The sequence below is a fragment of the Dipodomys merriami genome, unplaced genomic scaffold, assembly GCF_024711535.1.
Source record: "Dipodomys merriami isolate MVZ:Mamm:240054 unplaced genomic scaffold, mDipMer1.0.p SCAF_85, whole genome shotgun sequence".
Classification (NCBI taxonomy): Eukaryota; Metazoa; Chordata; class Mammalia; order Rodentia; family Heteromyidae; genus Dipodomys; species Dipodomys merriami.
The window spans coordinates 4,837,208-4,864,920 of NW_027206457.1; the positions used below are offsets into that span (position 1 = coordinate 4,837,208).

The following is a 27,713-nucleotide window of genomic DNA, read 5'->3' on the forward strand; positions in this document are numbered from 1 at the left end:
TCCCGATGCACTCCACACTCCGCGCCCCAACACCAGCTATCTAGCATTTCCCACCCCCAGCCCTTGGGCCTTCCCTTTCCCTCCAACATCCTTGACAGCCTGCTCATTCCATTTTCCATCCTCAGGTTCTGACCTGACCAGCCCACCGTTTGACCTGTCTTCACAGAGCCCTCTCAACACCTGGCTTTCCCACCCCCAAGAAGTCTGTGGCTTTCATCCCCATTTCTCCTGCCTCCCCCAAATCCTTCCTGATCACCAGGAGTCTTTGTAGGTGGCATTTGCATTCTCTCCAAATGTCACTTTCAGTTTCTTTCTGCTTTATTTCAATCTTCCTTCCCCTTTAATGAACAGGAAAATATACAAGTTGCGTTTCTTCTCATAGGAAATTTCTCTTCCTATTTACCTAATTCAACCGCCCTTCCTTTGGTTAAGGTGCTAGTTTTCTTTGAAGTTGCATTCTCCCAAGAGCTCAAACAAATCACAATTCACAGAAGCATTTTGCAGGGACTACTCAGAAAAGTAGTACCCCGAACTCCAAACACTTCCCATCACGAGCTTGATCAGTCTTTGATGTACACTTGGCCCTTCCTCACGTTATAACTACAATATTGTTCCAGATCTTTTCATTGTTTGGCAGCTTTTGATGCTTGGATATTCTTTGCTTGAAACGATCATTACCACTTATTTCATAAATCTTGATGCTGACAGTGAATATTAAGGGGGTCGTTCTGTAGTACCCACAGTAGCAAGTGTTGTTTAAAATTAAGTGCCATGAAGAAGTTGAGAGCTAATACAGAGCTTGACAGAGTCCTGATGCGAACTTTTGGGGGCCCTTTCCATCACCTTATGGATCCTGGATGTTCTCCCAATCTTTGAATGGTTCCTCATGTTGCAAGAATGGTGCATACTGTCAAAACTATAACTACACCAACAAAACTGGGTACAGGAGAGCCTTGACTTCATAGTCAACTTACATTTTATTAAGTGATCTTAAAACTGTCCAGCGAAGTGTTAATTGAATTCCAAGAATGCATCCACCTGGGAGGTAGTTCCATGAAAGCCATAGAAGGAGATAATCAAAAATTGAGCTCTTTTTGCTTACATTTTTAAACATGTCCTTGTTACTTGCCAGATACCTACAGAGGGAATTCCTGTGTCCTTAGGTGTGATGCATCTGTATGATAAACTGAATAAGAATATATGGACCAACATGGTTGGATTTGCGGGCTTAAGACTGGACATACAGTACAGAATAATATAAGAGTTATTTTTTGTGGTGCTGAGGATTGAATTCAGGGCTTGCCACAGGAGATTATAGTTTTAAGGTACATTTTAAGTATTTAGTTTAGTTCATCTGATGTGGCAAAATGCTTCAGTTTGTCTTAATCAAGTTTTTCCAAGGTTATCCTTTCTCTCCTGCTTCAAACATTGAATTTTTGCTATACTTGTAGGCTCCATTCTATTGGATTAGCATGACTATCCTTGAGGGAGTAGATAAATTATAATACAATAAAAGCTTTCTTCTTGAAGACAGTTCACAGAAAACACAACCACCAATTAGATATTTTACCAGGAAACAATTTTCTCATTTGCTTTATTTGCTTCTTTTAGGAAATGAGTTAATGATCTTTTTGGCAGACCAGAATGCACCCTATTTTAAACCTAAAGTGCATCTATCCTTACAGTAAGTAAAAATATTTATTTTTTATAAAACATTAGGCATTAGCCTAATAGGGATTTACAATAGCTTTATTGTTTTGAAATCTGACTTTCCTAATCTGTGGGGTTGTGACACTAACTTCATAGTTATGAGATGGGAGTAGTAAATATATTGTTAGGAAAGTAGTAAAAGTGCCAGTGTTTAAAAATAATTTTTAAATGAATGAATATGAGTGAACTCAGATTTGTTGTTGTTCAAGCACCTTTCATTTCTTTGTAGTCAAATATGCTATCTTGACAGTGTTGAGAAGTGTCTCTCAGACTGAGTGTAAACATGTTAAACATATTTACATGTGAGGGAAAGGAGAATGTAGGGAAATGTTAATGAGCTCTGTCTTAATTTTTGTTTCTTTTTTGTTATTGTGGATACTGAGTCTTAAACTCGGGGGTTCTCATTCACTTGGCTGGCTTGCTCATATCTTGCGCTCTACCGTTTGAGCTACCCCTCCAGTAGCTGTTTGCTATTTAACTGGAAGAGATACGTTCAGATTTTTCTATTGCAACTGGCTTTGAACTGCAATTATCAGGTCTTCAGCCACCTGAATAGCTAGGATTAAAAGTGGAGCCTTGAAATTATATGAAGTTTTAAAATGCTGTTCAAGTAGTAGCTCTTGAGTTTCTTTTTGAATGTTGGCATTGCATGAGACAGTGACCCCAATAACAATGAGCTGGCATGATTTTGAAACCATAAGAAGCAAGGGCTGAACGTGGTGTAAATTAAGGAAGAGATGAATAAGTGCAAGCCAAATTAGTAGACTGCAGGGGGAATTAGGCCATAGGATGAGTTAAATTTAGGAAAGAGGGTTCAAATATGGGGACAGCATTTCCAAATAGAACAATAAAAATGGCATGATGTGAAGAGAAGAATGGAAAGATTTATCTGACAGAAAAGGTAGCTACACTTTGGAGAGTTATGGGTTCTGGGGAGAGGGAATTAGGAAAGACTAGCACCCTTCCTAAATAGTATAAAGCAATCAAACTCAAACCTGAGGGTTCAATCCTGAGAGGGAAATCACTGCAAGTTCTTGTGCAAAGAAGAAATGCAAAAGTAGTCTTTTAAACTGATTTACTTTTCAACTGTATACATGACGAATTGCTATGAAGATGAGGGACTACCTAGGAAACTATTTTTTATCCATACGTGGATTAATTAGGGTTCAAATACATCAGTATTGTGAAACAAAAACACATGTTACAAAATTGGCATTGCTGGGCGTCAGTAGCTCATGCCTATAATCCTCGCTATTCAGGAAACTGAGATCTAAGGTTTGCGGTTCAAAGCCAGCCCTGGCAGGAAAGTCCATGAGACTCTCCAATTAACCACCAGAAAACTGGAAATGGTGCTGTGGCTCAAGTGCTAGAGCACTCATCTTGAGCGGAAAAGCTGAGGGACAACACCCAGGTCCAGAGTTCAAGCCCCAGGACCGACCCCTCCCACCCACCCACTTCGTTCAATGGCATTGAACTAGAACAGGTGTGGTGGCCAGCACTTGTTTCCCAGCTGCTCAGGAGATGGAAGCAGGAGGATCTCCATTCAAAGACAATACTAGTTTTGAGATTCTGTTTTAAAAACAAGATAGAATTAGTTGTTGTTAAGAGCATAACTCAAATGATAGAGCCTTGTGTAGCATGTGCACAGTCCTGGTTACAATCCCCATTATGTAAAACAGGAAAATAAATAAAAGACATAAAACTAGAGTTATAGTTCAAGATAGAATGGGTAAGGTTTTAGGTTTACATACCATCACCACCAAAAGAGTTGAGATCTGCGTATGATCTGATTATCTCAATTCAAAACCAACCAAAGCATAAAAGTCCCCAGATTCCTATCTTCAATTAACCAGTGGCTCCAATGGTAGAGCACCAAACATGAGTGAAAAGGTCCTCAAAGCCTGAGTTCAAGCCCTGTTACCAACACAAAAATTAAAAAATGGAATGCTAATAAATATTTTAGCGTATTATCCTGTGTCAACAATTTTGAAGTGAGGAAGAAACAGAACAGGGTAAATTACATAGAAGAAATGACTGATTAGAAATGATTGTTTTAGAATATTAGAAGTGTAAATTCTGAATCTACATTAAAAACAAAATTAAATATTTTATGAATTATATATTTTAATAAAGTCAGAATGATACTCATTTTAGCACGTATTTATGACCTCTTGACATGTTGATAAAAGTACTTGACAACTGCTTAAACATAAATGTTTTGTTTTAGTTTATTCCAGATTTATCATGTTTTCTAAAATTAGTCTGCGTTTATTCTGAGCTTTTTTATAGACTAGAGAAATATACATACCTGAATGGTGATAAGATTTATGGAAAGAAAGAGTTGTTAATTATATGAGAATTAAATTTTGCATTGAAAATATTTTCTATCATAGAAATATGGAGATGTACTTTCTTCTTAATGATTCCTCTAATATTTGTAAATACTTGTTTTTGTAGGAATTACAGTACATTGATAACAAGTGTGGTTCCTGGGGATTATGATGGAGATTCACAAATGGATGTCCTTCTAACATATTTTCCCCAAAATCATGCCAACAATGAATTAGGAGCTATTATCTTCTGGGGACAAAATCAAACATTAGGTGAAGTGTTTAAGATTTTTTAAAAAATATTTATCATTAGCTGTGAAAGGAAAAAATGTGGATAATGTTTAACAGATATTCTTAGAAAAGTACGACAAAATATTGTCTGAAATTAGTTCAGAATTCTATTTTATGTTTCTGTAATTGTAAATCTTTCTAAAAAGTCATTTTCTGATTTTCCTTCTTCAGCCTAGACGTAGTCTAAGAGCAGTTCAAGATAACAATATCTACTCTTTGTAAACATTGAAACAGGGAGGAATTATTAGTGTTTTCCTGGCTTTTCAGATTAGAGGCATGATTAAAAAAAGGAACCCTAGGTTCAAGAACAATCCCTCTGTGCTGTCAAGAAATCTACTGTGTCCTTTAGTTCCCTAAAGTGGCCACTTGCACAATAACTGCCAGTGTGAGGCTGCCCCTACAAGAATTCTTATCAGTAAAATGGATGTACACTTGACCACTTAATACTTGCAAATTTATTGAGCAGACATGGAGCTAGCTACTACTAATAGATCAAAACCTTATTAGTTGTTAACTACTCTAATAATAAAATTATATAAAGAAGATTCAGATGAAGAAATTATTGGGAACCTCAAAAAGATCTTTACATGCTTATCTTCTCTGTAGAATGAGATCTACCAATATTAATATTAGAATTGTGTCTCAGTATAACAGTTAAAATAAATCAGAGATGAATCTTGTAAAGAATAAAAGAATTATTTCCCCTAAGGGCAGATAACAAAATTAATGGAAAACCCTGCTAGTTTATATAAATATTTATTTCTTCTCTATTTACAGATTCTAACAATATGACTATACTCAATAGGACTTTCCAAGATCAACCACTAATTATGGAGTAAGTGTGTACTTGATTTCCTTGGAATGATTTTAAACCTGCAAACCTAAAATCTTCTTACTTAAGAAGCTCCTCTATTAAATATTGGCAATGACTTTACTCCATAAAGCTGATAATGACTTATGCTCCATAGTGGATGAAAGAAAAAACTTTATTTAAAAAAAAAGGAAATATTTGTGTTTTTGTTCAATTAGATTCGAATGTGGCCATTATGGATCTGTGGTGATATTAGTCATATCATTGCACAAAGAAATTTTTCAACAAGTCTCTTAGTATTTAATGGACAGGGATGAATAATAAAGGGTCTCCTCTACAAGTATAGAAAGATTTCTTTATTAAAGGGAAATATTTGTCTTCTTTTCATAACCTTTTGTGTTATAATTTATTTCCTCATAATCCAAATGCAAACTTCTGACAAGGTATTTTGGTAATGCAATAAAGATCATTCTTGGAACTAAAACAAAGAAAATAAGTTACATTCTTGTTTCCAATAATGCCTTTCTTACAGATAATAAACTTAGTCATGTATCAATAGGTCACTAGCCACCAAAATCCGAATTTATATTCAGGGATTAGTCTTAACCTGCTTAGCTTAGTTTCTTTCATAGTTCAACCAGTGAGGGCTTCTTTTCCTCAGTTATTTCTCTCTAAATTAAGTTTGTAGGTATTTCTGCCATTTCTTTACCTTCATGGTTTGCTTGATTATGCAGAGGTTACAACCTCATAATCTTGTAATCAAAATTTATTCCTTGTCATCTCTATAGTGTGTTCTGTTTAGTGCTAGTCTAGCAGTAGGCTTTGCTTAATGCTGTTGCTCATAAAGTCAGGCTATCAGAGACTGCTGCCTTTGTAGAAGATAGCAATCCCAGATTCCGTGTTCTTACCATTGATGCAACAGGCTTAGTGAGGGCTGGTGAGTCCAGGGACAGAAATAAAATTCTTTGGCCTGGAAGTGACAGATGGCATTTCTGCTGCCATTTCATTGACTACAAATAGCTTCTGGTGAACCTTGTGAACTTTGCCACCCTTCCTCAATTTATAAATGATGCTTTAATAGAAGGTCTACTAAATATTTTAAATGTTATCTTTTCAGCTTTAATGGTGACCTAATTCCTGATGTGTTTGGTATCACTAATGAATCCAGCCAGCCACAGATACTATTAGGAGGGTGAGTAAACATAATGCTCATGTAATTAGTTGTATGCATTGTTGGAGCTGAAGTAACAATGTGTCTCAGTGATTGGTTTATCTAGTGGAGAAAAACCAGCTTCTGGAAATTCTTGGTTTTACAATTTTCAAATAATATTTGGTCAACATGTAAGTTGTCTCAAAAAATTTGGATTTCATATGTAACCAATTTCTGTTTAGTTCTAGTTTAGTATTTTCCTTCCTCCTGGAAATCAGAGATCAATATTTATTAAGTATTGGTCCAGTAGATGTTTTTGGAAATGGTAGTGTTTAAATAAGATAAATAGCTGCAAGAGGAACCAGATCAATGGTCAGAAGGAACACCATGTCACTCTACTCCAGCTACAGCAATATGGGACTGATGATGAAAATCTGCCCATTCTGCTATTCAAATTTAAACATATGATGTGATATTGACTGGATAGTTAGATGATAGACAGACAGATAGATAGATGTCCTTGTGGGGATAAGCATTAATATGATACTAAAATAATAAAATACATTTAGGCAATATGTTGTTCAGTTTTCAATACCACTGAGGAAGAACCTGAAATAATGAAAAAGAGGAAAAGTTTATTTAGCCCTAAAGTTCCTGAGTTTTTTCTGTGATGGGTTGGCTCCATTGTCAATATGTAGAAGAGCAAAGCTGTTTACTCCATGGTGTGCAAGAGGTAGCTTTGACCACATAGTCTTTGGAGGATTAATTTAATTGACTTAAGATTCCCTAATGATTTATCATACAGCTTTGTTTTAAATTATCATTGATACTTCAATGGAATTTTGTTTACATCTAAGTGTATTTCTCTATATTATTTCCCTTGCTTTTATGTAAATCTTAATTTTTGATATATATTTGTAGTGATCACTTAGATATCACCTTCTTCTTAGGAAGGATAATTTTGTAATTTTTGCTATCAAAGAAATTTGATAATAACATTTTACTATATACCTTAAATTTATCATATTTCTATAAGTAGATATTAAATTTGTATCTTTTTTTTGAAAAGAAACAATTTTATGTCTTTTTTTCATTATAGTTTACATATTGCAAAAAGCCATTTTAAAATTAGTATAACATAATGGCTCAATCCTGTAATCCTAACTACCTAAGAGGCTGAGGAAAATTCAAAGGCAACCTCAGCGACTTAAGGAGATGGAATTTCAAAAGGAAAAAAAAAACCAAAACTATTATAGTTCTAAGAACCACATATGCAGCAGTCTTTGAGTAAGGTTAGCATATATTGCAGTGCAACTCAATATGCTAAGGCAGGGTGATTGCTTTAGCCTAGCAGTTTGAGTACAGGCTGGACAACATATCAACACCCAGTCTCAAAAAAAAAAAAAAAGAATTTCAAGATGAAATAAAATGCATCAGAATCAGGATCCTATATAATTTCTAAAAGCACAGACCCCTGGCATTATATTTCTATTGCATTTTTAACATTTTGATGGTACTGACGTTTTGGAGTCAGGCCATTACACTTGCTAGGTAGATACTCTGTCACCAAAGTCATGCCCCAGCACTGGGTGCTTTCATTATTTTTTAATAACATTATTTGTGCCACCCACTGCACAGTGTTTTTATTAGTTGAGTTGGGCTCTTACCAAAATTATGACCAGGTTTTCCTTTAAACCATGATTCTCCTGACCTCTGCCTCTCAACTAACTAGAATTATTTTAAGAGTGAGCCATTGTACCTCTACCCTATTGCATTTTTTAAAAAATTGGTGTACTATTGGAAATACTTGATTTTTAAGGTTGTGGAGGTGTATACTTAGTTCTAGTTTCTGAATGAGTACTAAGAGGAGCTGTGAGTTCAACTATGAGGCACATACTTTTTTCACACTGCCTTTTTCTATTGTTTATGCTTTCCCTAAAAGCCAGTATTAGTAGGCATATTGTATTAGTGTACACTGTTTACTCATGTACTAGTACTGTTGCATATCCTGTGGAGTAAGAATATGGGTACAAATAAAGGATATGACGGAAATAATGTCTACATTTTTTCTTATGAACATAGGACATTATTGCCAAGAGGTCCTGAAGAGTTATCTGGTGTCATACATTTATGTTCTAAACTAATAGAACTTTTAGTTCTTCTTTCTCTCATGTGTATTTCCTAGAAGATAAAGCTAGCTGCAAAAGCAGGCAGTTTGGTCCAGACTGAGATACTCTAAACTCAGATGTGTAAGAGTAAGGTTGTAAATGACAGTTTTTGTTTTAATGACTTTGCCTCTTTCATCCCTAACTATTGTCAAAAAATTCATTATTGTTGAGAGAGAGGCTTGGGAGAACAAAGAAACACCAATTCCAAAAAGTTTATCTGTCAGCTACTCTTAGTACTCAATCCCTAGGACACATCATTAACTAGAAAGGCACCTTTCATGCCAAAGTACTTTTAGACAATGGCACTGATTGTTTCAGATATGATTGGATGGTTCTATATGACTATCAAACCAATATGGATAAAATTGTATGTAATTTCTTTCCTATTTGATAGCCATTTTTAATAAAAACAGTATCATGTCTTATCAGATCATATCAGAAATACCATTTAAAGTAAGCATCTTATTCTACCTTAGGAAAGCTTATATTTACTACTTTCTGTATCCTACTAATAAATAAACTTACATGATACTTTCAGAGCCAAATAATTTTTTACAGTATATATTTTCTTTCATTGAATTTTAGGAAAATTTTGTGCTTAATAAAATTTTGAAAAATGGTGTTAAATCTGATTTTTATATTTTCTCTGTAAGCTTAATCTCAGAGTTCAATATACAGAGGCATTTTTGAAGACCTTCTATGTCTTTTATCATATTTTAGCTATGTTACATTGCCTTGCTGAAAGTTCACAAATGATCAATGACCTTAGTGTTTTATTATTCTTTGTTGTTGTTGTTGTTTCTTTTTTTTTTTTTTTTGTCAGTCATGGGGCTTGAACTCTGGGCATTGGGCACTGTTCCTGAGTTCTTCACCCCAAGGTTAGCACTCTACCACTTCAGCTATAGTGCTATTTCCAATTTTCTGGAGGTTTATTGGAGATAACAGTCTCACAAACATTCCTACCCTTTGAACTGTGATCCTCAGATCTCAGCCTCCTCAGATCTCAGCCTCCTGAGTAGCTTGGATTACAGGCATGAGCCACCAATTCCCAGCTTTAGTATCCTGTTTTTATAACCTATTTTATTAAAATGGATAACTTAATTTGTCAGAGCTTCATTGTTTCATTCTTTACTGCTTTCAGTAATCTGTCCTACAAAATATATTCTGTAATTTCTAAATAGTTTTATAATATTCACAGCAGTTATTTGAATGGGAGAAATGAGGTATCTTTCTGGCAAAATAAAAAGCTTCATTTGGAAATTGGTTAGATATTAAAGTCTTGCTTTTCTAATTGAGTTATATGGTAGGTTCCCCACCTAAAATGACTGAGCTATATCTGCAGCTCAGAATTTGTTTTTCTTTTAAGCTTTTTACTATGAACATTTCAAACATTCAGTAAGAGCAAAGAAAATGAAACAGTGGATTTACATGTCATATATCTGTCACCTAGCCTTAACAGTTAACAATTCATAGCCAGTTAATGTTTTATTTACATCTTTTTCTTTGTATCTATGCTTATATGCCCTCCCCCTACGTTACTGAAACTGTATTGAAAACAGGTATGATAAAGGAACATTATTAATTATATAATATTGGAAAATATGCAATGCAATGTTTTCCTCTACTGTTTCTTAGTATATGAGGTTAAGTGAGGTGCCTCTAAAGTAAGTGAAGAATATTGGTATATTTCCAAGTGACCTGATAAGTCTTGATAATGCCTTCAGTGTGCTTCTTAAAAATGGAAAAAATAAATAGTACCATTTTACAAGTCAAAGCTTTCTAGTTATTTGCACTCAATAGCCTAATGGAAAACCTAATGGATAGAGCACTAGCAGTTGTTTTTGGTAGTAGCTAAAATATTTTGGAAGTATGACTATCAGAAGGTTGAAAGAATTGAGTGATTATATTAATAAGAGCTTTTTCATACCAATCTGCCTATTAATATGAAGAGCTTTTTTAACATTTATAACTATTCAAATGAAAAGTAGATGTTGACATTATGCCGAATTGACATTTTTGACAGGTAAATAAAGCCAAAAATATTTCAAAGCTCCATTCCTAATGATTCCTAATACTTTTTTCCTCTGATTTAATGTAATCAAATTATATAATATATGATACCAGTGATATAACAGTATTTAAAATTCAATCTTAGAAATTTTGTTAAATACTGAGATCCTCAAACAAAATGAAGTTAAATAATAATTTCAAGTTCTGGACATCATAGACATACCACTTTTTGTACAGTTATGCTAGAGTCATCACTAAGAAGACTTTAGAGTTAAAAAAAAAAAAAAGATTGCATCATGACATTCATGACATAGTTCTCCAAGAAAAGAATTAATGAAAGTACAAGTTTAAGTACTAGAAAGAAGATGTATTTTCCCAGTATTAAAGAAGACTTTTTTCATTCATTTTAGGAGTTTATTTGGATTTTTCATGAATGGCAATTGGTACATAATGGTCCACAAAATTATGCCATGGAATGCATTTTTATAAGTAATCCCTTTATTTTAAAAGTTCAGGAAATTTAATTGAGTCAAAGTTTACATATTTTGTAGCAATCTAAAATAATGAATACTTTTAGGTTTTCTTGGAAATTGACTTAAATGTGTTAGGAGATGAATCATTTTTTTAAAAGTTTAGAGTTTATCTGAGCAAAATTGTTGAAGATTGCTAAACTAGGAGCAGATGCTTCTTCATTCCAAACCAATCTCCTTGTATCTGCTTTTACCTAAATGTCTTAATAGTGATCATTCCCAAGTCTCTGAGCTTTTTTGCACAAAGCTATCATTCTACAACTTGAGCCACACATACATTTCTTGGCCTTTTGGTGGTTAATTGGAGATAAGTGTCTCAGGGATGTTCCTGCCCAGGGCCTAGCCTGGTTTCAAACCATGGATCTCAGCCTGCTGAGCAGCTAGGATTACTGGTGGGAGCCACAGATACCTAGCTAGAAATCCACTTTTATGTGAAATCCGATTACTTTTTTCATCAAGATTCTTAAAGGAATATATGGGCCAATAAAAGAAATATTTTTTCTAATTTGGGCCATTGCTATCAATTTATTACTTTTTTCTGTATTATTGCCTTATAAACAGTAATTTTTTTCTTTTAATATAATTTGATTAAATTGATACTAGGACCAAAAAATTTTACAACGTTGTCCAGTTTTTGTTAAACATTCTAGCTATATAACTTATTTCAATGTATGCTTGTTAAAATGTTTATAGACTACTCAGGTCTTAACATAACCTGTATGACAAATGACATTGAGCCCAATTCCACATTGGTTTGTGCCATTACTGGGTCTTGAATTCAGTCTAGAACCCATCTAGAACTCTTGTCTCAACTTTTTCACCCACAGCTAACTCTATGTTACTTTATCTACATCCTCAGTTCTGAATTTTGCTGATTAATTGGCTATAAGAGCCTCTCAGATTTGGCTGTCTTTGAACCTCTCAGATCTCAGCCTTTCGAACAGCTAGCCTTTAAAAATAAGTTCAGATGAAACTTGTGAAAAAAAATCAAGCTTTTTTATGTTAGTAATGAAAAATATTTTAATACTTAGAAATTCTAGGACCAATGAATAATCTAAAATGAAGTACATCAGCCACTATTGAGTTGTACTTAAATAGAATTACTTTAAAGATTTAACACTTATGTAACATTGAAAGAACAATAATTAAGCAAGTTCTTTGGTATGAAATATAATATGCTAATGTAATTTCTTGGTTTATTTTAATATTTTTTACTTACTCCTACCTTATAGAGTTTTGTTTAAAATGAATTGTGTGTATACTGGTTGGTTTTCATTTGGTTTCATCTAGATTAAAGTGTATTTAAGCCAGATATATTCTAAACTAAGTGTTAAGATTTGGGGGAAATGGTTACTTTTTGGACTACACTGGTACTCTTGTATAAAGGAAATTTTCTCTCTATGAGTATGTATTGTTTTCCCTTGATTCCTTCCAAGAAAAATTAGCCCATTTTAGTTCTTGCTTTCTGAAAATATCAAAATCGAATCCACAGATAAAACCTTGTTTATTATCTACTAAATTAACTGTGTTGACAAATAACTTGAACTTCAGTAGCCTCTAATTTCACCTTGTAATGGCCTATATATCTTTCTGTCTTGGAAGGGAACATAGTATTATGAAAAAAAATTGGGAATTCTAACAAGCAGAGAATAGGAAATCTCAGTTATTTGCTATCTGCTTCATAGGTCCTAAAGTTAATACAAATATCTGAGTCTGTGTTTCTGGAGACGCTTTGTTGCATCAAAGAGGATGTTCTTCAGGCAACTTTTATGGAAGCTAAAATGCTGTTAGTTGAGAAAAGTGTAGTAAGAAAAGAGGATAGAAAACCTTGGGCAATTAGGTGAGAATTACCTTTAACACTGAGGTGTTCTTATCTGATTACAGTTCTTAACCATTACAGTGGAATGATTTTCACTTATTCAATTCTCTTTAACTGGTAGTAGTCTCCCTGTATTATGTTCTGTTTACCATAATGTTATATTATTGTTGTATTTAATGTTAACATTAGAGCAAACTGAATAATAGCTACATAGATCATTTAGAGGAAACTGAATGGTAGAGACATAGTTGACAAAATATTTTTAATGTGATAAAGGTCACAATGTAAAACTCTCCATTGTGCTTATTAATGAGACCTCAATTAAAATAGAGATACTGTGTATAGTTTTATTTAGTATTTATAATATGGTTTATATGTTAACTCTAGTCTGAATATCTTTTCATCTCTCCAATGGGAAACCTTGTATATCAATTAAACAGCCAATCTTCTTCCCATCAAAACATGACAAGAACTTTGTAAACAAGTGTTATATAATATTGTCTACAGAATGGTGACAAGATAAAAATCTGTGATTTTTCAGAACAGATGCAGTTTATTTCTCCAGTATTTCCAATCTGGAATAGGTTGAATTTAAGGATGTGGAAGCCACAGATTCCAAGGGTCATTTCCAAAATATCAACTGACTATCCATAAAATGACTAGCCATTAATGCTTTATATTACTAAGGATAGAAAAAATATTAACTCAAAATAGATGAGAAATCTAAAACTGTAAGTCTCTCAGAAGTAATCACAGGAGAAAATCTTAATAATCATAGTTGGCAATGGATATCACATTCTCTCTCTCTCACCACACATACACACACACACACACACACACACACACACACACACACACACACACACACACACACACACACACACCAAGAAATAAAGGAAAAATAGATAAACTTTCAATTAGATAAAATTTCAATCAAAATTGGAAAACTTGGGACATGAAAAGACACAATAAAATGAAATTAGCTAAAAAATTTGTTCCTTAGCTATCAATAGGTAGACATTTTTTCTATCTATTTCTATAGTGGTAGACATTTGTGACATTTTTGATATTTAGTGAAGTATGGGCTTAAATCCATTCTTTATCCAAAATGTTGGAATTTATATTTAATAAAGAGGATCACTTACTGAAATATAAGAATAAGATACATGATTATGTCATTCTACATTCTCTACTTAATCATTTTATAGCCATGTTTCCTTTGTTAATTTAAAATCACGTTTTCATTTAAAAAAAGAATTAATGTCATTCTCTACAGGCTAACACATGTATATTATCAATTTCTTTATTCTTTAAAAACATGAAAGACAGGGTTGGGAAGGTGGCTCAGTGGTAGTGTGCTTGCCTTGCATGCATGAGGCCCTAGGTTTGATTCCTCAGTACACATAAGCAGAAAAAAGCCAGAAGTGGTACTGTGGCTCAAGTGGTAGAGCACTGGCCTTGAGCTGAAGTTACTAAGGGACAGTACCCAGGCCTAGAGTTCAGACCCCATGACTGACACACACACCAAAAAAAAAAAAAAAAGACAAATAAAAATGTAGCATTCTAGAAGAGAGCTGGTAAATCTTCATGACTTTGCATTAAATAATTAATCATTGAGTACAATACCAAAATAATAAGTAACACAGCAAAAAATGAATTGCACTTTAAAAATAGTTTTTTTAACATTTACCATCAAAAAACAAATGACAACCCAAAGACTGGAAGAAAATACTTAAAGAACTCTTTTAACTCCAGAATGAAGCTAGCTGGATGCTGGTGGCTCACACCTATAATCCTAATTACTCAGGAGGTTCAGACTGAAGATCACAGTTTAAAGCCACCTTGTCAAGAAAGTCCATGGGACTCTTTAATATCCAATTAAAAGTCAAAAGTGGAGCAGTTGCTCAATTGGTAGAGTGCTGGCTTTGAGCAAAAAAGCTCAGGGACAACACCCAAGCCCTGGGTTGAAGCCCCAACACTGGAAAAAAAGAAAAAGAATAAAACAATAAATCTAAAAGTGGGCAAAGGATTCAAGAAGACATTTCTCCATTGAAGATATATGAGTAAGAAACCTATGGTAATATACTCATTTTCACTAGTCTTCAGGAAAATGCAAATAAAACCCTTTGTCAATACTATATTAACACAAATGTACAATAATGATAATTGATAAAGATAAGAAAATACTGGAACCTGCATGCCTTGCTAGAAAGAATATAAGATAATGGAAATACTTTGGAAAACGGCTTACTATTTCACCCAAAAGATAAACATATAGTTGCCTTATGAACCCACAATTTCACTCATAGATCTATACAAATAAAAATTGAAAATAACTGGTACAAGTTCCTCCCACCTCTAATCCTTCCTAGCTATTCAGGAAGCTGAGATCTAAGAATCAAGGTTTGAAACCAGCCCAGGCAGGAAAGTCCATGAGACTCTTATCTCACCAAAAGTCAGAAGTAGAGCTGTGGCTCAAGTGATAGAGCATTAGCCTTGAGTAAAACATTCAGGAACAATGTCCAATTCCTGTGTTCAAGCCCCATGACTGGCACAGAAAAGAAAAGAAGAGAAGAGAAACAACAACAACAACAACAAAAATGTGTATCCACATGAAAACTTATCCATGAGTATTCACAGAAAAAAAAAAGTGGAAACAAGTCAAAGTCTGTCAACAGGCAAACAATATATTGACATATAATACCATACATTATTCCAGGATATAAAAAATGAAGCATTGATACATGCTGACATGGGTAACTTGAAAACATTTCTAAATGAGAGGTGTCAGACAAAAAATGCCACATGTTGTATGATTCCATTTAGATGAAGTGTCCTCATTAGGAAACTGTAGAAATAGCAGCTTACTAATGGCTAAAAGGAAGAGAATGAGTTCTGATTAATGACTATGGGTTCCCTTTTTGAGGTGATGAGCATGTTTTGGACTTTGATAGTGATGATGGATATACCCTGTGAATGTATAAAAACCCACTGAATTCCATAAAATAAAATGGAATTTTATGGTTTATGTAATGTATCTTTAAAATTAGGACAAATATTTAAATATTTTATATGCAGATGTTTTCGTATTTTGTAAGAAAACTTGTTTTATATTTACCCAAACAATTTTTTGGTATTTTAGAAATTTATCATGGCATCCTGCATTGACCACTAAAAGTAAAATGCGAATTCCACATTCTCATGCATTTATTGATCTGAATGAAGATTTTACAGCAGGTGAGTTGCACATATGTGAAATATTTGGTTGATCTGCCTAAGAATTATTGGATTTTATTGACTTTAAAGTTATGTCATACATGGGGCTAGGAGGTTGGCTCAGTGGTAGAGTGCTTGCCTTGCATGCATGAGGCCCTGGATTCGATTCCTCAGCACCACATAAACATAAAAAAGCCGGAAGTAGCACTGTGGCTCAAGTAGGGTGCAACCCTTGAACTGAAGAGCTGAAGGACAGTGCCCAGGCCCAGAGTTCAGCCCCACAACCAAAAACAAAAAATGTCCTACAAATTTATGAATTTCATTAACTTTTCACATATTTATATAATACACCATCCTGATCAAAATCTATTGGCCCTTCCCCCACCATATGTCTTCCTCCTAAGTAGTGTATTGCTTGTTTGTTTGTATGTTGTGGGGCTTGAACTCAAGACCTGGGCACTGTCCCTGAGCCTCTTTGTGCTCACTCTACCACTTGAGCCACAGTGCCAATTCCAGTTTTTGAGTGTGTAATTGGAGATAAGAGTGTCATGGGCACTTCTCTGCCCAGGCTGGCTTCAAACCACTATCCTCAAATCTCATTCTCCTGAGTAGCTAGGATCACAGATGTGAGCCACCAGTGCCTGGCTACTTGTTTGTATTTGTGGATCTAGATTCTGTATATGAGAGTACATATTATTTTAGCAGATATATTTGGTTTTGAGTCTGGCTTATTTGAGGTAACATAATGATCTCTAATGCCATCCACTTTTCTGCAAGTAACATTATTTTCATTCTTATTATGGCTAATACTCCATAGTGTATATATGCCATATTTTCCTTATTCATTTATCAGTTGACGGGCACCTAGGCTGATTCCATAACTGCTATTGTTAATTATTCTGACTTATGTTCCTTTAGATATGTCTTGGGCTGGGGTAGTAGAACTATATATATATATGCATATGTATATATGCATATATATATATGATTTTCGTATGCTTAGTTTTACTGATTTTCATAATGGCTGCACTAATTTATATTTTCATCAGCAATGGAAAAGGGTCACTTTATCCTCACATCCTCACCAATATTTGTTGCTTACTTTTATGATGATAAATATTTTGATTTGTAATGAGATAAACTATCAGTGTTGTTTCAATTTCATTTTTTATGGCTAATAATGTTGAACATTTCTTCATGTATTCATTGGCCCTATGTATTTCTTCTTTGGAAACTATGTGATTTACCCATTTATTAATTAGGTAATTAATTCCATTAGTGTTTACTTTTCCATGTTGTTTCTGTATTCTGAATATTAATCACTTATTAGATGAATAGCTTCCCAAGATTGTCTCTTATTCTATAGGCTATTTCATCAACCTAATTGTTTCCTTTGATGTGCAGAAGCTTTTTCATTTGATGCAGTCTCATTTATGAATTCTTGTTTACTCTTAATGTTTATTTGCTAAGTAACTTAATGTTTTAGGATAAAATTGTTAAATGAATATATTATAACATATAATAAAGAGTCAGTAATATTGGAAACATGGAAAAGTATTGAATATAAATACATCTTTAGTTTTTGTTACTATTTCCAAATTTGAATTCTCATTTTTATAAATTCATAGTATGCTATCTAATGTTTTGTTCCCTTTACATTATGAGTTTTCATTAGTAAATGGTATATAAATAATTAGTAAATGGTATAAATATTAGTAAATATATATGTTATTATATATGTTAAATGGCATGTATATTATAAAATAATTTAAAGACACTAGGACCAACAAGATGTGAGGCAAGTGTACATCTAGGTATTCTGTCTGTTTTACCTTATTAGGAACACAGGAAATGTAACTTTCTCTTTCTCTGTCTTTATGTTGTATTGATGGGTAGGTAGATCAACAGTTTTCCTTACTTTGGATCATTCACTGTCCACAAGTAGTTTTAGCAGCTTTGGTGGCCATTGTCAGGCCCTTCATTTCTAAAATGTGTCACACTAAATCTTCCACCTTTCTGTGTATGTTATTAGTTGAAATTTTCTATTTTTTTAAAAAAGGTCATCATCTCTTTAGTCAACAAGAGGTTCATTGAGGTTTGAAACTGGCTAGATAAAAAAGTTGTTTCTTTTCTCACTATTCCTACCATTTTTAAACCAGTTTCAAAGACTTCTGATCTGATTATGCAATAACATCTGGTTTAATAAACTAATCGTAAATAAGTAAAGCAAGTCTGGTGGCTGTTAAATGTAATAAGACTTCGTTGTAAAGTATTCCTTGATGAAATGCTTAATTTTTATTTGAGAAACAGCACAAATAAGATTATGTAATTTAAACCTCTTATTAGCTCTGGATTGGATTGTGAATTTGCTAGTGCATTTGTCATTAAGATACAATTTGCAGCTGAGCTTGGTAGCTTATATCTGTAATCCCAGCTATTTCAGAGGTAAAGATCACGAGAATCATAGTTTGAGTTCAACCCAGGCAAAAAGTTAGCAAGACTCTATCTAACTTAAGGAATTTAGCATGGTAATGTTCTTCCACAATCTCAGCTATATAGGAAGCATAGGTAAGAGGATCCAGGTTCATGGCCAGCCCAAAAAAAAAAAAAAAAAAAAAAAAAAAAAACATGACTCTATCTGAAAAATAACTAAGCAAAAGAGTGTCCTTAGACATGGCTCAAAATGGTAAAGCACCTGTATAGCAAGCAGAAAGCCCTCGGTTCAAAACCTAACATAGTTTTAGGGTTTGTTTGTTTGTTTGTTTTAATTTTAAAAGGATAGAATTTGTAAAGGTCAGAAAAATTCAGAATCCAAACATACTCTGGATGTTATTGATGTAAACTAAAACCAGTCTGTTTCCCATAAATTTTCTATAATAATGCATTGTTAGCTTTTTGGTGTATATTTAGAGGTTTTAAGAGGCAAAAACACGTGTTATTTTTAGTGTAGCTTACCAAATATACCTAATCATATGAAACACCACCTCTGTCTCTCTGTCTCTCTCTGTCTCTCTCTGTCTCTCTCTGTCTCTGTCTGTCTCTGTCTGTCTGTCTGTCTGTCTGTCTGTCTGTCTGTCTGTCTGTCTCTCTCTCTCTCTCTCTCTCTCTCTCTCTCTCTCTCTCTCTCTCTCTCTCTCTCTCTCCTCTCTTTTTCCCCATTTCCTTCTCTACTCCTTTTCTCCATCATTTGCCAATGCTTTTTAAGGAAAAGCTTGTCTTAGGAAATTTAGAAACTTAATTGCTTTTAACATTAGACATCTGAAAACCTAAGTAACTCTGGAGTTAGAGATTGGTTTGTGGCCAGCCTAGGCAAAAAGTTAACAAGACTGCATCTCAATCAGCAAGCTAGGGGATGAGGAGAGGATAGGAAGAAGCATCTCTGATTCTAGCTACACACAGTCATGTGCAGGATTGTGGTGTGATACCAGCCTAGGCAAAAATGGAAAGCCCAAGGCTAGCCTCAGACAGAGATCCTCCCAATCCAATCTCCCAATTAGGCTTACCATAAATAAAAGGAAAGGTCGCATTTACATGTGAAATTTATTAGAACACTTAAACATTGTTTATTAGCTTTTTTACTTGAACCATGGCTCTACTTCTGGCTTTTGGTGATTAATTGGGGATTAGAATGTCACAGACTTCGACCTAGGTTGGCTTCAAACCACCATGAAGACCATAAACTGACCATAACATCGGCTAGTTTATATTTACATGCTCAAATTATCCCCAGTTGGTACATGTCTTTCAGCTAAAGATTTAATAGCTAATGAAGAAAGTTCTTGATAAAATCAGTGCATGGTTGGATAAGATGAAATCTATATAATTGAAGTGTCTTTCAGAAATTTCAGAAGACACTTCTCAGGAAGACAATACAAAGTTTACAAATTTTGTAAAAGTCTCTGAAAAATCTTATCTAACCAGATACGTAGGAAAGAGATTTTTTTTAAAGACTTGTGTTCATTTTTCTAAAAATACAAATTAAAATATCATAAGGTTCTCTTATAAATCACTTTTATATAGATTCAGTTTGAAGTAATTCGAATTCTAGTCTAAATAATAGCTGATCTTTATCAGCAAAGATAAACAGACCTGTTTTCTAAGAACTGCATTTGTTTCTGATATTATCACTTATGTTCTCTGATAAGAATGGAACACTGGGAAACAGAGCAATAGATGTTTCATCGCTATAACTTAATATTCACACATTTATTATGAAACACCTTGTAGAGAAACAGAAATACCACTCTGTTCATTCTTATTTCATAGATATGAGAACTGAGGGATGTGAGAACTGAAGGCCTAAAGAATGTCTATCCCAAAAATGTCTAACAAAACATTGAATTTGTTACTATGTTTTAATCTTTATCTAAAGTATTGTTGGGAGTAAGTGATAATACCAATTGGAATAGTTACATAAGCTTGACCCTGTTGTTAGTTTTTTGTATACATTCACTTGTTCCTCACAACAGCTTTATGTAATATGCTTATCTATTACACTAGTGTGTATACATATGTATGTGTGTGTACATATATGTGTGTGTATACATATATATTTAGTCAAATTACAGATATTAGTACCTTCCCCAAAGTTATGTCATGAAAGTTAAAAGATATTTTGGCTCCATATGTTCAGTTTACTGTACATTTTACACAACTGTCATAGTCTTTATGATAACAAATATTGTAAGCACTATACAGAAATGTAAAACCTCTATCAGAGAGAAGAGAACATGGAAAGGAGGAGATCAAAATCTGTTTTTTTTTTTCACTGTGAAATGTTGCCAGTTGGATTGGGGTATCCTGACACCTTAACTGTAAACACCTGAACATGCATTTCTAAATAATAAGCATGTACTCTTATGCAACCATAATACCAGTATTACATCTAAATGTAATTTTTTTTTGGGGGGGGGTTCAGTCGTGGGGCCTGAACTCTGGCCTGGGCTCTGTCCCTCAGTTCTTCAGCTCAAGGCTAGCCCTCTACCACTTGAGCCACAGCACCACCTCTGGCTTTTTTATTTTTGCTTATGTGCTGCTGAGGAATCGAACCCAGGGCCTCAGGCATGCAAGGCAAGCGCTCTACCACTGAGCCAACTTCCCAGCCCCTAAATGTAATTTTTTAATACCATCTAATAACATGCTCCCATTTATCCTAAAAGTTATCATTTATAATGGCTTTTTTTTTCCTCTTGAGAATGCATTCAAAGTTTATGTATCCAGTTAGTGGTTATTTTTCTATAGCCTCTCAACCTAAATATAGCCTTGCCTGCTATTTTTTGTTGGTGTTTTTTTTTTTTTTTTTTTTTTTTTGCGGGGGGGGGGGGATGTTATTTGTACTTTGATAGTACTGAAGATTGAAATCAGGACCATGAACTTTCCAAACAAGTGCAATACCACTTGAACCACTTCTCCTACATTGGTTATATTTGAGACTGTATCTCAAATATAGAACATACAGGCCTCGCAGGGCGCCAGTTGCTCACACCTGTAATCCTCAGGAGGCTGAGATCTAAGGATCACGGTTCAAAGCCAGCCCGGGCAGGAAAGTCCATGAGACTCTTATCTCCAATAAACTACTGGAAAACCGGAAGTGGTGCTGTGGCTCAAGCGGTAAAGTGCTCGCCTTAGCTGAAAAGCGCAGGGACAGCACCCAAGCCCAGACAGAGTTCAAGCCCCACGACTGACAAAAAAAAAAAAGAAGAAGAAGAAGATGATATAGGCCAATCTGGGTTGCAGTGCAGCTCTTTGTGTTTCCTCTGTAGGTGGCATAACAGGAACTTTTATGTCTGGACTTTCAACTATGATTCCCCCTAACCTTTGCCTTCTAAGTAGCTAGTATTAAAGGCTCAGAGCTTTAGTGTAAAGGTGTTGTACAAGGGGGTTACAGTTACATAAGTAAGGCAATAAGTACATTTCTTATCAAACATTGTTACCCCCCTCTCTCGTTTTTCTCCCACTTTCCCTTCCCCCCTGACTCCTGCCACACCCAAGATGTAAAGTTCAATTTCCAATGTAGTGCCTTGTGAGTATTGCTGTTGCATTGGTTCACCCTTTATCCTTTGTCTCACCATTTTGTTATTCCCCTTCCCCAAATCTGATAAATGTATATGTAAGACACAGGGTACCAAAATCGTAAACAGTGACAACAGGGGATAAAGCAAAGAAGGAAAAACAAAAAGAAATAACTTCATACAGTACGTTAAAAACAACAACAAAAAAGAAAACAAACTTCTTTGCATATTTTGGAGATCATCTTGATTAGCATCTTTTAATTATGGTCATATGTATATAGCTCTTGAGCTTTTGTGGTTCTCTGCTACGACTATCGTAGACATATACTAATTATTACAAATGAGGGAAACCCTGGAGCCTATGTTTCTTTGCTCTATGTGACAAACCTACAGCTCGCATTTTACTTAATGTTGAAAAGTTACAACCATTTCCTCTAAAATCAGGAATGAGACAAGGATGTCCTTTCCCTCCACTTCTTTTCACTATTGTATTGGAATTCCTAGCCAAAGCAGTAAGGCAAGAGACAAACATAAAGGGGATCCAAATAGGGAAAGAAGTAAAATTCTCTTTCTTTGCAACTGACATGATCCTGTATTTAAAGAACCCCATAGACTCGTCTCCCAAGTTGATCCGAAACTTTGGCAAAATAGCAGGGTATAAAATTAATCCATAAAAATCAGTAGCTTTCAAAAGAGGTTGAAATCAGAAAAGCAACTATAATAGCTCCTCCCCCTCCCTAAAATAAAATACCTAGGAATTAACCAAGAAGTGAAGGACTTCTATGATAAAACTTTAAAAACCAAAAAAAGGAAATTTAAGCAGATTTCAGGAAGTGGAAAACCTTCCTTAAGTGCTCCTAGATTGGAGGAGTAATATCTTGAAAATGTCAACACTGCCCAAAGCTATCTACAAATTCAGTGTAATACCCATCAATATCCCAACAACATTCTTTAATGTAGTAGAAGATAGAATCCAAAAATTCATATAGAATAATAGAATACCACGAATAGCAAAAACAGTCCTTAGCAGGAAAAACAGTGCTGGAGGAATATCAATACCAAACTTCAAACTCTATTATAAAGCTATAGTTAGAAAAACAGCTTGGTACTAGTATGTGAATAGGCCTGAGGACTAATGGAATAGAAGACCCAGACATGATCCCACAGACTTATGGCCACCTAATCTTTGATAAGGGAGCCAAAATTATCAGATGGAAGAAAGCCTCTTCAGCAAATGGTCCTGACAGAATTGGCTATATACATGTAGAAAACTGAAGTTAGATCCTTATATAGCACCCTGCACCAGAATCAACTCCAAATGGGGCAAAGACTTGAGGTAAGAGCAGATACCCTGCAAATAGTACAGGAAAAGATAGGGGATATACTAGGGCTCCTTGGCACACACTGAAACTTCCTAAATTATGATCCATAATCACAACAAATCAAAGAAATGGTGGATATTGCATTAAATGGCAGAACCTTAGCATGGCAAAGGACATAACTAGCAAGATAAGTAGAAAGCCCACAGATTGTGAGAAGATCTTTGCTAGCTATGTAACAGACAAGAGCCTCACATCAAAATATACCCAGAGCTCAAAAAATTAAACCCCCCATAACAAATCCTCAAAGAAGCAACCATCCGTTAATAACTGGGCTAAAGAATTAGAGACTTCTCTAGAGAGGAACTAAGAATAGCCAATAGACATATGAAAGAATGTTCAACATCTCTGGCCATAAAAGAAATGCAAATCAAAACTACATTCAGATTCTACCTCTCCCCAGTTAGAATGCCCATTATCAAGAAAACAAATAACAGTAGATGCCAGCATAATGTGGCCAAAAGGGATGCTGCTACACTGTTAGTGGACATGTAAACTGGTTCAACCACTCTGGAAACCAGTATGTAGGTTCTTCAAAAGAATAAGCATAGAATGCCCCTATAATCCATCAATCCCATGGCTGGGCATTTACCCAAAAGAACACAAACAAGGCCACACTAAAGCTACCAGCACAGCTATGTTCATTGCAGCATACCATAGCTAAGATATGGAACCCACTCAGATGCTCCTCAGTAATTGAATGGATCAAGAAAATGTGGTATACATATTACACAATGAAATTCTGTGCTTCCATCAGAAAGAATGACATCACCCATTCGTAAGGAAATGGAAAGACTTGGAAAAAATCATATTAAGTAAGCCATACCCAAAGAAACATAGACACCATGTTTTTTAATACATTTTTATTTTTATTGTGTCAGATAAAGAACACATTTCTTTTTGAACAATGTCACCCCTTCCTTGCTTTCTCTGTTTTTCCCTCCTGTCCCTACCCACAAGTTGTATAGTTCATTTTCAACATGGTGTCTAGTGAGTATCACTGCTGCATTTGTTCACCCATTGTCCCACCATTTCTGTGTCTACCCGCTTACCCTACCAAAGACAGATAAACAAGACAAAAGGAAAGAAAATAAAAACAACAAAGAAGTAAGCCTCTTGTTTCCATTTCCTGGAGTTCATTTCAACAGATGATCAGATGCACATAGCTATTGTGCCTTTGTATTCCTCTCCTAAAAATATCCTCCTTTGGTCTCACTCTGTATGAATGCCTAGAGACCTGTATAATTTATCATGTCCCAATGTGTTAACATCCAGTGTGTTTACTTATAGATTTATAGGCACATTCTGCCTACCACAACTGAGGGAAAACATGCAACCTATGTTTCTCTGGGTCTAGCTTACTTGGCTCAATAAAACTTTTTCTGTCTATTTCTTTACCAATGGTACAATATCATTCTTTCTGATGGATGAACAGAAGTCCATTGCATATACATACCATATTTTCTTGATCCATTAGTCCACTGAAGAACATCTAGGTTGATTCTATATTTTGGCTATGATAAACAATGCTCCAATGAACATAGTTATGCTGGTAGCTTTAGTGTGGCCTTATTTGTGGTTTGTTAATAAATGCCCAGGAGTGGAATTGCCCTATGTTTAGTCTTTTCAGGAACCTCCATACTGCTTTCATGAATGGTTGAACAAGTGTACATCCCTTCCAACAGTGTAATAGAATTTCCTTTTGGCCACATCCACACTTAATAATGGCCATTCTAAGTTGAGTGAGGTAGAATCTCACACCAGAATCAATTCAAAATGGATCAAAGACCTCAATGTAAGGCCATGACCATGAAAACATTGAACAAACTAAATCGTTATCATGTGCCTTTGTGAAGAAAATTGACTATCCTTACCTTTGTGGAGTTTGCTGAAGCCCTTGGGGGGGGGGGGGGAAATAAGTAACTATGCTACTGTGAAGTATCTTCCAAGTCATGAAGAAACATATACGTAAGGTATTACATGAAAAAATTACAAGAATTAGCTTTAAAGTAGCTGTGTGTTACTTAACATTTTGTTTAATGGAGCTAATTGCAATGCTTTCTATAGATCATTTTCCCAAATAATTTAATCTTTAACTGTTCCATTTAACTATAGTTCAATACTTCTATCACCTTCATCTCTTTTTAGGCACCCAATCCTATGAACAGAGCTAATCCTTAGCACACAAAACTCATGATCCCAACTTTCTGTCCTGGTTCTTCTTTAACCTCTTAGCACGTGCGTGCATGCGTGCGTGCATGCGTGCGTGCGTGCGTGTGTGTGTGTGTGTGTGTGTGTGTGTGTGTGTGTGTGTGTGTGTGTGTGTGTGTGTGTGTGTGTCCTCATAATACTTGATTTATTTGACCACTGCAAAACCTGGTTCTTTTTCTTTTCAGGATCTTCTGTGAGCTCCTTTTCTCTTCTACGAGTAAACCTCAGGACTTTCTACTTAGCCCTCTTCATCTTTTATCCTAAACATTCTGTTGATACTCACATTAGTTACAATATTACACCACCAACTCCTGAATTTACATGACCTATCTTCAGATGGATTTTACTGTTCTTGAAAGTCACAGTCATTTCTAGTTCACATTCAAAATAAGTCATGTTATTTTCCCTCCAAGCCTCTTCTTCCTTTGTTTCCTATCTGAGTGGTATTAATAATCATTTTTTTCTACTATTATTCTTTATCCCCTTTTGTCTGGCTCACCATGTCTAATCAGTTCAGATCTTTAGGAATGTCATCTCCTAAAACAATTTTGAAACCATCACTGTGGATTCCATTGCAACTACCCCTCTGTCTCTCTCTCTCTCTGTGTCTCTCTCTCTGTATGTCTCTCTCTCTTTCTCTCTCTCTCTCTCTCTCTCTCTCTCTATATATATATATATATACTCTCTCTATATATATACACAACACATATATACATATATATATATATATATATATATATATATATACACCAAATACATCTTTTTTACTTTATCATCTCCTAACTGGTCTTAGGATTCATCTTTTTCTCTAGTCCAATCTGGAGGTAGTATCCTAACCTCTGAATTGCAAATCTGATCTTATTACACCCTTGCTTGAAGTCTCTGTGTAATACCCCTTTAAACAGCAAAGAGAAGTCCATGTTCCTTTTCATGATACACAAAGCACTTCTTGGTTTATTCTCTGCCTGGCTAGTTCTCCAGCTATAACCCTCTCTACTCCCATCTCTTCTCTGTGCTATTGACAGACAAACCTTACATGCTATTTCCTCTACCTACCCTAAACACTTGGCTCCCCTGCGTGCTTTCACCTGCCTTTTACATGTGCTTAGGTCTGAACTGGAACCTGTATTCTGGAAAGACTACTTTATTCCTAATGTAATGGCCAGTTCCCTGCTTATACTTGCTTAAGTTCTTGTATTTGTGCCCTAGTACAATTACAATGTCTGCTCCTCGAGAAAATGACTCTGCCATTTAGCTATTCACCATTTAGCTATAACTACAGTTCATGATATAGTGCAGAGCCTAGTGATATATATATATATAGAGAGAGAGAGAGAGAGGGAGAGAGAGAGAGAGAGAGAGACAGACAGACAGACAGACAGACAGACAGACAGACAGACATGATGAGAAAAGTAAGAGTAAGAGAGAGGAGGGATGAGAAAGGAAAAAATAAATAGGGAAGAGGCAGGGAGAGAGAGGAGAGAGGAAGAGAGTAAAGCCATAAGATTAAGAATATAAGCTCCAAGTTGAATGGATCTGGATTCCAGCCTTAGTTGTATTACTAACCAAATGAATACAAGTATGGCCTCAGCTCCAAGCATTTCATCTGTGAAAATAAGGCTGTCAATAAGGATTCAAATGTTATAAGGAATCAAGTGAGAGAATACTTAACATCTGGGAATGTGGCTCTATGTGGCTCTAGCAAGTAGAAGGCCCTGAATTGAAACCCAAGTACTACCAAGAAACAAGAGGTGTGGGGGGTAGACCAGAAGGGTGAGGGAGAGAAAGAAAGAGAGAGAAAGGAGGTTGAAAAGAACACTGGCAAAATATTAAGAGTATTGCTAGGCAAGTATATAATAAAGATTAGCCATCATTTAATTCTGTCCTGCTTCATGAACATATAGGATGAGAAAAACATTCAGTTTTTGTTTTTGACAATAAAAGCATACTTAAAGGAATATATGAACCTACTGACAGAGATTACTTAATTACTATCTAGAGGCCCAAGGCATGTTATTATGCTTCAGTCCCTGAAAAAGTTGACTGATTTCCCAGTTAGACAAAAGTTTAATTATCA

At 34.9% G+C, this 27,713-nt stretch overlaps 1 protein-coding gene across 1 annotated transcript in view; it reads left to right on the top strand.

Moving 5' to 3' along the window:
- Itfg1 (integrin alpha FG-GAP repeat containing 1) overlaps positions 1 to 27,713 on the top strand; it is a 209,481-nt gene that overhangs the window by 385 nt on the left and 181,383 nt on the right. Inside the window, exons 2-6 of the mRNA XM_070011952.1 lie at positions 1,612 to 1,684; positions 4,168 to 4,313; positions 5,109 to 5,166; positions 6,260 to 6,334; positions 15,962 to 16,056. Of these exons, the coding sequence (XP_069868053.1) occupies positions 1,612 to 1,684; positions 4,168 to 4,313; positions 5,109 to 5,166; positions 6,260 to 6,334; positions 15,962 to 16,056 (447 nt within the window). The remainder of the gene's footprint in view (positions 1 to 1,611; positions 1,685 to 4,167; positions 4,314 to 5,108; positions 5,167 to 6,259; positions 6,335 to 15,961; positions 16,057 to 27,713) is intronic.